Source organism: Ovis aries, chromosome 2, assembly GCF_016772045.2.
Source record: "Ovis aries strain OAR_USU_Benz2616 breed Rambouillet chromosome 2, ARS-UI_Ramb_v3.0, whole genome shotgun sequence".
NCBI lineage: Eukaryota > Metazoa > Chordata > Mammalia > Artiodactyla > Bovidae > Ovis > Ovis aries.
In genome coordinates this window covers 248,721,572-248,734,795 of record NC_056055.1, presented here as the reverse complement: position 1 = coordinate 248,734,795, position 13,224 = coordinate 248,721,572, and the positions used below count along the sequence as shown (strand labels likewise).

The 13,224-nt window shown below is 61.5% G+C and overlaps 1 protein-coding gene across 9 annotated transcripts in view; it reads left to right on the top strand.

Moving 5' to 3' along the window:
* ARHGEF10L (Rho guanine nucleotide exchange factor 10 like) overlaps positions 1–13,224 on the top strand; it is a 170,817-nt gene that overhangs the window by 84,653 nt on the left and 72,940 nt on the right. For 3 of the 9 annotated variants that reach the window (XM_042244756.1, XM_042244757.1, XM_042244755.1), the window contains exons 7-10: positions 2,332–2,504; positions 7,438–7,554; positions 10,353–10,461; positions 13,031–13,137. In XM_042244756.1, the coding sequence (XP_042100690.1) occupies positions 2,332–2,504; positions 7,438–7,554; positions 10,353–10,461; positions 13,031–13,137 (506 nt within the window). Of the gene's footprint in view, positions 1–2,331; positions 2,505–7,437; positions 7,555–10,352; positions 10,462–12,113; positions 12,294–13,030; positions 13,138–13,224 lie in introns of those variants that run through there. The other 6 variants (XM_027965650.2, XM_042244759.1, XM_042244758.1 and 3 more) reach the window with 3 other exon arrangements.

Here is a 13,224-nt window from a genome sequence, read left to right as displayed (position 1 = left end):
AGGGTGGCACCACAGAACTTCTGCCTAACCTCTCGGGCCCCATTCGATGCATCTGTAAAACTGGGCAGTACTAGCTTCCTCCTGGGGTTGTCGTGAGAATACCACAAGGGGGTTGGTGTGGAGCCCTGAGCGGGTGGCCGTGATCTTGAGCGTTAGTGAAGCCCGAGGCACCGGCTGGGGCTGGAGGTGGGGAAGCAGACCTCTGTGAGGCCCCTGAAGACTCAGATTTGGTGACTGTGTCTCCACTGGAGATAGTGTTTCTCAGTGAGCCTGGGGATCGTGAGCGTGGCCTCTGTGGAAGGCAGCGTGGTGGGTGGATGGAGCCCCCTTCCCGCTCACTGCCTGACTTGGGGCTCCATTGATCTCATTTGTCTGATAGAAAGAGGTGGTAGTTCCCGGCCCCAAGGGCCACTGGGAGGACCTGGCATGTAGTTGTAGGTGGCCAGGGCCAGAAGGAGGGCAGGTGGGTGCCTCGTGGTTCCTGCTCCGGGCCGCCCCAGGAACCGAGCTCTGCCCCTTGGCTCCTGGGTCGTGGAGCCTCTGCTGCAGTAACGGGACAGTCACCCCAGGAAAGGCCACAGCCTGGTCTCCAGCCGCTAGACTCCCTGGAGACATTGGGCACTATTATCTTTTGCTGAAAAAATAGCTCTGTGCTCCCTCCTGATCCTGGGACCAGAGTCTCCAGCCTAGCCCGGTGTGTCTGTTCTGCTCTTTGGCTGAGAGTCTCTCCAGAGCCCTCACCCCCAGCTGCCCTGTGTGGGGGAGGTGGAGGCTTGGGGTCAGTGCGGAGACACTCAAGCCCACCCAGAGCCCCCATGAGTCAGGACCAGCTGCTCTTTGCTGGGTGCCTGCCGCGTGCCAGGCTCTTGGCTAAGGGCTTTTCATCCCTGTTTTTATTTCCTTCACCTTTCAGCTTATTATTATCCCCATTTTGCAGAGACAGCTCTGAAAACCAAAGTTCTCAGCCCTTCAGTATGTGCGGTTTCTGAGCAGATTTTTTTCTTTTTTTAATTTTAAACCCATTCCAGTGCTTTCTTCTGAGCTGACAGCAAGCATTCTCACCTTCGTGCAGTTTTGGGAGTCTGGCCTCACTTCTGCGTGGCCTGTGGTTTAGCTATTCTCCAGGCAACAGCCCAGGACGTGAACCCCGTCAGTGAAGTGGAGGCTAGGCTGAGGCCCTGCGTTCTGGGCCCAGGAAAGTGGATTTCCCTTCTTGGAAGCAGCATCTCAAACCCGAGTTCACAGGGGCCACAGAGGGCCCTGATGGCGCCTGTCCTTCCAGGCCAAAGGACTCCGAGGTCTCTGTCCCCCAGTTTCCCGTGAGTCGGTGGAAGAGGGAACACTCCTGGATGATGGGCCAGGTGCGCCCCCTACTGGACCTTCATGGAGCCTCACGGGGAACTCAGATCTGGGGCGAGGGACCCCAGTCATTCAATGGTCCAGACCATCTTCACTGCCCGTGTCCCTCCCCCCAAGGGTGCTGGAGCCAGAGTTGAGGGCCTGAGTCAGGACTGGGTCCTAGGTCTTCTCTTTTCCACTAAAAAAATGCCAAAGAGGCCCAGGATGAGCACTTAGATCCTGGAAAGGTGATGCCAATAGTGGGAAGAAATTTGTTTTTTTAACTTTCACTTTCTACTGGAGCAGAGCTGATTAACGCGTTGGTTTCAGGTGTGAAGCAAAGTGGTTCAGTTACACACGCCTGTGTACCTGTTCTTGACCACTTTCTGTTCCCATTTAGCTCATTAGAAAGTGTGGAGCAGAGCTGTCTGTGCCATAGCGCTTCCCAGGTGACTCAGCGGTAAAGAATCTGTCTGCAGTACAGGAGACGCGGGTTCCATCGCTGGGTTGGGAAGACCCCTGGAGAAGGAAAAGGCTACCCACTCCACTTTTCTTGCCTGGGAAATCCCATGGACAGAGGAGCCTGGCGGGCTACATAGTCCTCGGGGTCTCAAAGAGTCGGACGCGACTCAGGGATGGAACGCGGACGTCTCTGCTGTGCAGTAGATCTGTGTTGGTCACCTATTTTAAATGTAGCCGTGCGTACACGTTCCAGACTCCCAGCCTGTCTCTCCCGCCAGGAGGACGCTGTGGGGCCTGCTGTGTGCCAGGCGCATTTCCTGTGGTCTCTGCATTTTTCACGCCTTCTCACTCTGCGGGGTGGATGTTGTGTTCTCCTTGCCCCCCGCTTATGGACCAGGAAGCAGAGCTAGAGGTCCACCCTGACTGCCCCCACCCCGCTGCCTGCACGCCCTCCCCGCCCCCAAGTTCAGAAACTGGGCCTGCTGGGCTTGGCCTCAGGACCTCCGCTCACCAGCCTCGTCTTTTGGCCAGCAGAGGCGGAGAGGAACCAGCCCTACGAGGATGTGCACCAGGACAGGGCGCCCCGGGAGCCGGAGGACCTAGGCTGGAGCTCCAGCGAGTTCGAGAGCTACAGCGAGGACTCAGGCGAGGAGGCCAAGCCAGAGGCAGAGCCCACCAAGCACCGAGTGTCCTTCCAGCCCAAGGTGAAGGGAGGGGGCATCCGCGGGTGGTGAGGGCCAAGGCTGAGACTCGTAGCTGAGCCTCAGTGACTCCCAGGAAGGTGTTGAGGGGAGAGAGCAGTGGCGCGGGCATCCTGCGACAGGAAACGACCCACCCACCCGTATTGCTGGCTGGCCACAGCGGCCGAACTGAGAATGGGCGTGGCCAGTGCCTGTGCTGAGAATGGGCGTGGCCAGCGCCTGCGGCAGGCCCGGCAACTGATAAGGATGCTCACGAGCTCAGAGTCCTCCTCATCGCTGCGCTTGGGCAGCCTGACTGATGGATGAGAGCTGACACGTGCATAGTGGAGAAGAGCCGCCTGCCAGTGCAGGAGACACGAGAGACGCGGGTTCCACCCCTGGGTCGGGAAGATCCCCTGGAGAAGGGCATGGCAACCCACTCCAGTGTTCTTGCCTGGAGAATCCCAGGGACAGAGGAGCCTGGCGGGCTACGGTCCATGGGGTCGCACAGAGTTGGACATGGCTGAAGCGAGTTAGCACGCACGTGGATCAATTCAACTCTGCTTCTCAGATCAGTCCTAGACCCCATAGCCCTCTGCCCTGGGGAGGTGACCCAGCGGGCTAAGACAGCCACCAGGGGACTTCTTTTCCAAAGCCTTTCAAAGTGCCAGCCATGAGCTGGTAGCTTCTGGTGTTTCCTCCTGGAACATAGTTCATTCTGCTGACCTCACGGAAGCAGCCACGCAAGCCAAGAGGGCGGACTGCCTGGCTCCTCCGCTCTTGTGACAGCCGTGCCCGCCCGATCTGTTCTGCACTGCTGCTGTGTGGCCCCCAGGCCGTGTCTGACTCTGTGTGACCCCATGGACTGGCTGTAGCCTGCCAGGCTCCTGTGCTCTGTAGGAGCCACTGAAAGGCAGCCTGCATCCATGCTGAGATTTGGGATTTAATGGGAGCCACTTCGCTGAGACAGGCCTGCCTGACTGGAGGTGACTGGGTCCCTCGCAGGTTCCTTTTCGGAAAAGACTGGGGCAGGCAAGTGGGCTGAGGTGTTAGCGAGTCCTGGCCACAGGGAGGGCAGCGACCAGGCAGGGTCCTCAGGCCTGGGCTGGATTATGAGCGGCGTCCAACTCCATGTTCCAGAGTGCCTCCCGCCCCTTTCCCAGTTTGGGGATGCCCTGGGGGAGAGGGGTGCAGGCCAGAGCAGCACCCACACCTAGGAGTCTTCAGACAGACTTTACTCAGATGAAGAGGGCACCCCCGTCCTCGGGAAGCCAGGGCCTGAGCAGGGGTCCCCTGGGCCGCGGTTTCCTCAGACAGACTTTACTGAGATGAAGAGGGCGCCCCCATCCTCGGGAAGCCAGGGCCTGAGCAGGGGTCCCCTGGGCTTCGGTCTCCTCAGACAGATTTTACTCAGATGAAGAGGGCGCCCCCGTCCTCGGGAAGCCAGGGCCTGAGCAGGGGTCCCCTGGGCCTCGGTCTCCTCAGACAGACTTTATTCAGATGAAGAGGGCGCCCCCATCCTCAGGAAGCCAGGCCTGAGCAGGGGTCCCCTGGGCCCCGATCTCCTCAGACAGACTTTACTGAGATGAAGAGAGCGCCCCAGTCCTCGGGAAGCCAGGCCTGAGCAGGGGTCCCCTGGGCCTCGGTCTCCTCAGACAGACTTTACTCAGATGAGGAGGGCGCCCCCGTCCTCGGGAAGCCAGGCCTGAGCAGGAGTCCCCTGGGCTCCGGTCTCCTCTTGGCCGGTCCCTACGGCAGAGCCACAGAAAGCGGCCTTGCGCTCTTGCAAGTTCAATCACCAGAGAAGGCGCCAGAGAAGTCGAGCATCTCTGGCACCTCTTAGGGTGCGGGTGGGGCCTGGGGGCAGGAAGACCTGACCCAGGCTCCAGGAATCCGTGTGCTCTAGAGGAGATCCAAGTCCAAATGGTTTGTCAAAAATGAAGGAAAACAGGCCTTTTTGTGAACATGAAACAGGCCTTTTTGTGAACGCGGCTCCCCGCGTTCCTCTGGCTGCCTGCCCGACGCAGGTCGGATTGGATGGGCCTGATCACAGGAGGCTTCCAAGGGAGGCGGCTGGGAGCCGGGGGGCAGGAGCCGGAGGAGAGAGGGGTCCCTGGTGGGAGGAATGGCCCAGGCGAGAGCTGGGGAACGGGCCCCTTCCTGCTTCTGCCCTTGCAAGGTGTGAAGCCATGCGCCCCCAGGGGAGCCTCCTGAGAGGAGGGTGGGCCCTGTGTGCCCAATACGGCTGTGGAGAGTGCGGGCAGGTGGGACTCCAGGCCTGGGCCAGCCCTTGTCCTCAGCCTCTGGCTGTCCCTCCGAGTCCCCCGTGGCCGTGTTCCTGGCCCCCTGCCTTCTTGCTGGGGATCAAGGGGAAGCGTCAGGCCATCTTTGTGCAGGAGGCTAGGGATGTAGAGTTTGGCTTCTCCCATGGGCATCGGGATCACGGGGGCAGGTGGCTGAACTTGCAGACGCTGGGTCCTCACTCCCAGCTCCAGGGCTGGATGGGGCCTGGCCACCTGCTTTTTAACAGTCCTGGGTCCCCAGAGGTGGCCGGGGGCCCACAGAGCGCTCTGAGAAATGCTGGGAGAGCCCTCAGCTTGGCCTGGCCCCAGGTGGGCCCTGGGGGCCTGCCTGTGGACCCTTGTCCCGCACACCCTCCAGCTCTTCCTCAGCACAGATGGCAGGGCAGCATTCTTGCAATTTCTCACCGCGAGGCCTTCTTCCCTGGCCTTGGGCCCGGCCCACCTGCTCCCTGAAGAGCAGGTCCCTGTGGGTGGTGGAGGGCTTTTCCTCTAACAGCCACCTCTGCCCAAGAGACCCCCAAGCCCCTCCTGAGCTGCGGGGGCGCGTCTGCCCCCACACCTCACGCGGCAGCCGCTGCGTGTCTCCAGGGCCCTCTGCTTGCCTGCGTGCTGTGCGCTCTTGGGCCTCGGGCAGCAGAGTTGGGCTGTGTTGAGTCCTGCCCTCGGGGCCTGGCGGGCCTGGCACCCTGTGCAGCTGTGAAAGGGCCAGGGCAGCCCCCACTGCAGGGGTCTGGCCAGGCCAGCCCTCGCCGGGCGGACTGTTGCCAAAGAGAATGACTGAGGGTCTGCAGCATGACTCCCAGAAGCCCCTGACCAGACCTAAGCGGAAGCCTGCTCGCGGTTCGCGAGGGCCACGGTCAGCAGGAGGTGCCTTTTCCAGCTGTGAAATGAGCTGCACTGCACGCTTTTCTGACTGGGACTTCTTCATAATTAAGGTGGCCGTGGTCTGGCCGTCAGAAGCCTGGGCCGCAGAGTGTGCTGGGGGCTCAGCTGGTCGACTCCCATCTGGCTGCTGCAATTGACCTAGTCCTTCTGACCCTCGGGGTCAGAGAGGCGGAGGTCCAGGGCCTTCGTGACTGTGTCGCGTCAATCTTTTTTGCAGATAAAACAGGACTCCAGTTTTTTTGGAGTCTGAGTAACTCTCGGGACTTTCCCTGGCCCGCTACTTCTTTGCATATCAATAGCGAACCTTCGCCCAGTGTGGTTCAGCTTACGGAGCAGTTTCATTTATTGCTCCTGAGACCTCAGAGTGGTCGGTATCATTTGCTTTAAGAGTCTCATTAAAAAAAAAAGAGTCTCATTTTGTTAGGATCAGAGAACCTAAGCTACAGAAGCTCAGAGAGGTTAAATGATGTGGTGAAGGCCACGCAGCCCGTAAGTGGTAGAAGCCCAACTCAGCATCACATTGGGTTGGAAAGAAAATACCGTGTCCATTCATTCATCCATCCGTCCATCCGTCCATCCAACTGTCCATCCATTCAACAAATATTGGGCACTTAGTTTTTGAAAGACCGTCCAATAATACCAGCTTCCATTCTTTTGAACACTCACTAAGCTCTAGGTTCTGTCTGCTTTGTCCGTTTAACCTTCTTAATGATACTATGAGCTGGTTCCTATGGCCGCTTTACCTGTGAGGAAGCTGTCACTCAGCAAGGCAGAGACTCTGCAGCTGTTAAGCGGGAGCAGATTTGAAAGCAGCCTCCCTGCCTCTCGCTCGGGCTTTGGGTCCCTCTGCTTTCCTCTAAGTTCCAGTCTTGCTCTTCTCTGCACTTTGCCAAATACCACCCTTGCTCCTGCAGTTCACGCATCTGAGTGGCTGTCTGTTCGCGCATCTCTGTCCATCTCCCCAGGTAGTACGAAACCAGTCAGCCCCCTGTCCTTCCATCCAGTCGCCCGCCCCCCTGCCCCGAGCTGCTCCTCCCTGTGTCCGTCCACCCTTCCTCTAAGTGACCAGCCAGTTCGTCCTAGCCCGTAAGAACGCGGAAACCAAATGTGCACATCCCTTCCCAACCTCACGCCCAGTGACGTCACATCGGCAGCCTGAAACTGTCCATGGCGCGCGTGTTTGCACCGTGGAAATACGACAAAGCAGGGCGCTTTTCCTGGAGACCCACTGGTTGACTGTTCACCAGCAAAGCACTGCTTCCGTCCACTCACTAATCCATCCACGTTTTTATTCATTTATGAGTGTCCGTCCGTCCCTCTACCCGTTTGCCCAGCTGTAGAATCATCCATTCATCTGTGGGCCTGTCCATCCACCATCTGTCTGTCGCCCACCCAGCCAGCCACCTACCACCCTTCCATCTCAGAAACTCACCAAGAGCTTCCTATGTCAGGAGCCCCACGCTGGGCCCCCCGGATGGGGAGATGACGGAGACACAGCCCCTGTCCTCTGAGCGCTGGGAAGGGGCCTGGGCTGTCCGCCCCTGCCGCCCCCAGCTCCTGAGCCCCGACCCCCAGCTGGCTGGCATGTCAGGCTGGACGCTGCTGGAGCTGACCCCGGCAGCAGCCCACTGGACCCAGGCCCCCGTCCCGCTGCCGCCAGCTGTCTCTCCGCGGCCTCACCCGAGTCTCCTTTCTCCTGTCCCTGTGTCTGCTCTGCTGCCTGCCCCACCCCTCACCTGCTCCTTCTGCTTGGCCGCCCGGGGCTCCAGCTTTCTCCAGACCTGACTAGGCTAAAGGAGAGATGCGTCAGGACTAAGAGAGACATCCTGGCTCTCCGAGTCGGGGGCAGAGACATGCAGGAGCTGAAGCACAAGTGTGACTGTAAGGTACCGTCTGCCTGTCCCTCCTAGTCCTGGGGCGCCGGGGCCGCAGAGGGTGGGATGCCTCGAGCCCCGGGCCCTGTTGGCGCCTCGCACCCGTTGCCTTGGCTGACGCTGCCGGCTGGCTTGCTCCTGTCCACGTCCTCGCCTTTCTTTCTCTCCACCCTTCAGTGACCCCTTATCCATCTATGGGAATTCCTGGGTGGGCTCTCAAACTTCAGGGCCCGCAGAATCCCCTGGGTGCTTTGAAAAACACACATTCCTAAGCTCCACCCACGAAGAGCCTGGTTCTGCCAGGCCAGGCCGAGGCCCGGGAATCTGCAGATGGGATGACTCTGGCTAGGTGGGTCTGGGTTACACCTTGAAAAGTGTGACTGTTGGTGATATTTAACATTCCTCTTCCTCTGAGCCATTCAGAGAGCTCCGGGGTTAGGAGGCCAGAGCGAGAAGCCTCAGCGCTGCTTCTCAGCTGGGACTCCTGCCTCAGCGTGAGGGGGATGCTGCTGACAGCGGTGGATTCTATTCACTGAGCAGCTACTGTGCGCCGTGGGCCCTGCAGGCCTGGATCTGAGTCCCAGTCCTGCCCCTGGCTCACAGTGTGGTCCCAGGCAGGCCTCTTGACCTCTCTGAGCTTCGGCTTCCTTGCCAGTGAGATGGTGGCAGTGAGAGAGCCGGCCCCCGGGGCGGGGGAGCGGGGGTGAGCTCAGATCTGTCCGCTGCTCGGTGCTGTGCTGGGCGCCACCCCAGGGCTCAGAGCGTGTTGACTGAGGGTACGTGTGTGTCTGACCCTTTTCTCCCCGGGCTCTTGGGAGGCCGCCATCCTACCGCTGCTGTTTAGCGTCAGTGAGGCTGGTGAGTGGCTGGTGGTCACAGCAGCGGTCAGCTGCTGAGCTGGGACTAGAGCCTGGGTCTGTAGGAATCAGAGTCTGCTCGCCCTCCGTCCTGTGGCCTAGCCCATTCCTCAGAACGGTAGGCGTCTCTGGAGAAGGGAGAGAGGCGATTTAAAGTTTGCAGGTCCCTTATTCCGAGCCCCTCTGGGAGCCCGTGCTGGGGGCGGGGGCAGGTGTGACTTCTCAGGGAGCCTCAGCCCAGCGGTGGCAGAGAGTGTGTGGAGGGCAGTGTGCGGGCCAGCGTGCTCTCCCGGCCTGTCCCATCCTCAGCGCCGTGCGATGGTGGAGGGCGGTGTGCGGGCCAGCGTGCTCTCCCGGCCTGTCCCATCCTCAGCGCCGTGCGATGGTGGAGGGCGGTGCGCGGGCCGGCGTGCTCTCCCGCCCTGTCCTCAGCGCTGTGCGACGGTGGAGGTGGCAGGCTGACCCAGTAGATTGATGCCTCTTGCATGTTTGCCTGTTGCTCTTTTTTTTTTTTTTTTGCCCAGGAAGAGCTTCTGATGGTTCCCCCAAAGACCACTTTGGGGATTCCTAGGGCAGCCCCCGCGATGGCTCTCTGCTGAGACAGGAACTGGGCTCCTGGACCAAGGCCTCCATCTGGGAGTCATGACCCCCCAGAGGAGGATGGGCATCTCTGTGCAGTTTCTGGGGTCAGCGTATGTCTCTCTCATTAGATTCTCACAGGCACGTGTGGTACCCCCACCATCTCTCCGAAAGGCCGAGAATCACTGCTTTAGAGTCAAAACATTTAGGTGCAGGGAGGGGCCCGGGAGCTTCCTTTCCCTCCCCAGCGTTACTCCACCCCTGCTGGCTGTTGCTTATTTCCAGAGAGTTGGCTCGTTCTGAAAGCCTGCAGCCTCAGCGCCTACTGGGTGTTCAGCAAGCCTTCCTGGCCCAGACCCTTGAGAAGTGCCAGGGCCCCTACAGTGGGGACCAGGAGATGGTATGGAGGATGGTGATAGTGAGGGCAGAGAACAGGGCCCCCAGACGAGTGCTTCCCACTTGCAGCAGAGAGCTTCAGGGAGGAGGCGGTTTCCTAGAGCTACGCTGTCCATTATGATGGCCACGTGGCTCTGCATGTTTAAGTTAATTAACGTTAAGTATCACCAGGACTTGAGGTCCTCCATTGCACCGTTCAGCTCTCAGGCGCCCAGTGGTGACGTGTGGCTGGCAGCTGCCTTGTTGGGCAGCGGGGTTGCCCTGCAGAAACTTCCAGCACTGGCCATGTGTTGGGGAAGCGGCCTTGCTGGGGGCGAGGTGGTTGGGCTGAGGGGACAAGGCAGTGGGTTAGGGGAGGTGAGGCTGCCAACCCCATCCCTCCCGGGCCTGTGCCCACCCTGGGAAGCTGTGCCCGGCTCTGTGGCGCCCAGCCTCCCCGGTTCCCAGGCAGAGGCTTAGCAGAAGCGTGGCTGTCTGGGCGGGGGGGGGGGGGGGGGCCCCCAGTGGGTGGAGGGAGCTGCTGTGGTCGTCGTCAGCCCTGAAGGGAGCCCGGGCACTTGTGCCGCCCATTACTGTCCGTTCAGTCCTCAGGCCCTGGTGGGTGTTGGGGGAAACTGAGGCTCAGGGAGGTTGAGTGTCTCGTCTAGGGTCGGGTGGCCGGGGGGCGGCCTAGGACTCCAGGCCTTGAGGCTTTTCCCCCGTGTTACACCATGTCCTTAACTGGACCCCCAAGGGAAGAACCTGGGTGAGGAAGTCCTCTTGCCCTAAGAGGGTGATCCCAGGGAGGCCCCCCCACGACGTGAGCCCCTTCCCGGAGGCCTCGGGGCGGCCCCGCCCTTGGCCTCAGCTGCCGGCACCCTGGAAGGGGGTAGGCTCCGGGCTCCCCGTGTATGTAGCCCGGGCCAGTGGCCCTGGGTGGTGGCGGGTGTCCCCAGGCCTCCTCCCGTGTCCCTGACGAGCCCCTCTGCCTTTGCCCAGATGACCCAGCTCATGAAGGCGGCCAAGAGCGGGACCAAGGACGGGCTGGAGAAGACACGGATCGCCGTCATGCGCAAAGTGTCTTTTCTGCACAGGAAGGACGTCCTGGGTAAGGCGCCGGGGCAGGCTGGGCCAGCAGGCATGCAGGACGAGGTTACCGGGTCTCCGGGCTCCTCTGATGGTGGGGCCAGGGCCTGATCCCCACAGGCGCCGGCTTGCTTTCCAGGCTCCAGCAGACGGGCCCTGTCTCTCCTGGGGACCATGGGCCTCTCCGTTCAGCGTCCCTGCCCTCAGCCTCCTGCCTCTCACACTCACCTGGCCTCATCGTTTTTTTTTTTTCAATATTTATTATTTGGCTCAGCTGGGTCATCCCTCAGTGGCATGAGGGATCTTCATTGACTCACGTGAGGTCTTCCTTGCGGCGAGCTGGATCTTTTTTTAGTTGCAGCTTGTGGGAGCTTTAGTTGGGGCTTGCGGGATCTAGTTCCCTGCCCAGGGATCAAACCCTGCTCCCCAGCCTGGGGAGCACAATGTCTTAACTGCTGAGCCAGCGGGGAAGTCCCTCCCGACCTCGTCTTTGAATGTGGCTTTGTCCATTCACCCGTCTCTCCACCAGCCAGCGTTCATGGAAGCCCTGCTAAGTGCCGTGCTCCAGGCTGAGCGCAGGGACACTGTTAGATGAGTTGTCCCCAGGAGCGCCCGGTACAGTGCAGGGGGCAGGCGTGCAACAGGAAGTGGCAGCTGCTCGGTGGGGCACCATGGCAAGAGCGTGGCGAAGTGAGTCTGGAACGTGGGAATGAAAGATCAGGGCTGAGAGCAGAGGTGGAGCAGGCCCAGGTCTCTCGGGCAGAGGCACAGGGTGGGGACGGGCACTTCTGGCCAAGGACCAGCGTGGGCGACACTCCGGAGGTGGGGAGAACGAGACGTTCAAGAAGTCAGCATGTGCGGAGTGTCTGTTGGGGTGCCAGGCACCCTGCTAAGAGCTTTGCAGTTTCTCATTCAATCCTTATAAGCACCAGACCAGTGCAGAGGGCTGTCTTGTTCCCACCTGGACATGAGGGAACAGGCACAGAGTGGGTGAGTGTCTTGCCTGGGGACACACAGGTGTGGAGGGGACGGAAGAGGCTTCCTCTGGCTGGAGTGAGGCTCAGGGCCCCGTGAGCACGGGCGTCCACGCCAGGGAGGGTGGTGAGGCTCTGCACCCTCCTGAAATCTGTGCATGTGAGCCTCCTATGCCTCGGTTTCCTCGTCTATACGTTGGGGCTGATCGGGCGGGCCTGTATCTCGGGGGGCCTCGGGGGGATGACCGAGCAGTGCGTGGGGAGAACCCAGCACAGCTGCTCGCCCCTTGCGGCAGGCCTTCTTCCCGGCGGAGCCCCGGAAAGCAGGTGCTTGGTGCTGGGACAACGTCTCGGTGACCTGGCTGCCGCCGTGGTGCCACGGCCTCCTGACCGCGTGATCTTGCCCGGTCCTTCCCCTCATCTGTGAAACGGGCTTAATCCCGCCACGGCATGTGCTCGACTGCAAGCTGTGCGGGGAGCCCCGGCCCCTATCAGGGAGGGAACACTGGGCTGAGGAGGCCTTCCACACCCGGAGAGGCCTGGAGCTGGGACGGGGCGGGCAGGCTGGCTGGCCGGAACGGTCCCTGGTCACCCTCCCCATCCCTGGGCCCTCCCCACCCCGCCTGCAAGCCCAGAGCCTTTCCTAAAGTGACCCTCCCACCAGAGACGTTATTAATAGCCACGGCTGGCTCGAATCACCGGCCAAGAATGTTCCCCCGGGGCGCGTGGGGGAAGAGGAAGCCGCGGGCCGGGCGGCCGGGCTGGGTGCGGGGCCGGGCCCAGGGGGCCATGTGGGCCAGGCAGGGGGCCCTCCCCCGCGCCCACCCCCCTGTGGCCGGGCGCGGCCCGTCCTCCTCCTCCTCCTCCGTCTCCTGCTCAGGTAAGGCCCGCCAGCCCGTCCCCGCCCCGCCCCGGGCACCTTTCCTCCCGCTTCCCTGGCGCCGCCTCCCGCCACCCCAGTTGCTGACCCGGCTCCCAGGGCCGCAGGCCGCAGGGGCCCGTGTCTCTGGGCCCATGTCTGCCGCTCGGGGCCCCGTGTCCCTGGGCCCATGTCTGCTGGTCCTGGGCCCGCGCTCTGCCTGACTCTGCCTCTCCGCCCGAGCCTCTGTCTGCCGGCTCTGCCCTTTGAGAGCCGCCCCCACTCGCGTCCGTGTCCTCTGCTGGACTCCAGCTGAGCCTTTTCCCTTTTGGATCTCTCTTTTGGTGGGGGGGAAGATGAAAACACAGAGCCAAACAGCTTGTTCTCACAGCTTGCTTTCTTCCCTCTTTTCGGCGTCCAGAAGAAAACTATTTTTAGTGCCTGGTGATGGGGACATGGGCGGCCTGGCCTTTGGCAGGCAGAAGCGGGCGGGTCTGAGCAGGGACAGGGACTCGGCAGAGTGGGTCCTGAGAGCTGAGCTCCTGTGGCCTTCTCCCCGCCCCGCTCCACTGCGCCTCACCTCTGTGTCCGGGCAGGCTGTTCCCCAGAGGATGCGAGGAGGGCTGGACCCCCGAGGCGCTCTGAGGAGCTGCTAGTCCCAGGGCCCTGGGCTGCGGCGGGGCGGCCCCGGCTCCTGGAGTCTGAGCAGGTGTGTCCTTCTCGCCCAGCAAGTGTCACTAGCCCAGCTCCCTTTGCAGGTGACTCGGAGGAGGAGGACATGGGGCTCCTGGAGGTCAGCGTTCCGGACATCAAACCCCCAGCCCCGGAGCTGGGCCCCATGCCAGCTGGCCTGACCCCGCAGCAGGTCTGTGGGGGTGCGGGTGTCCCCAGGGATGGTGGGTCCCAGCCTGCTGCCTGGGGCCGCACCCGTCTGGGTCTGGAAGGGGAGGTG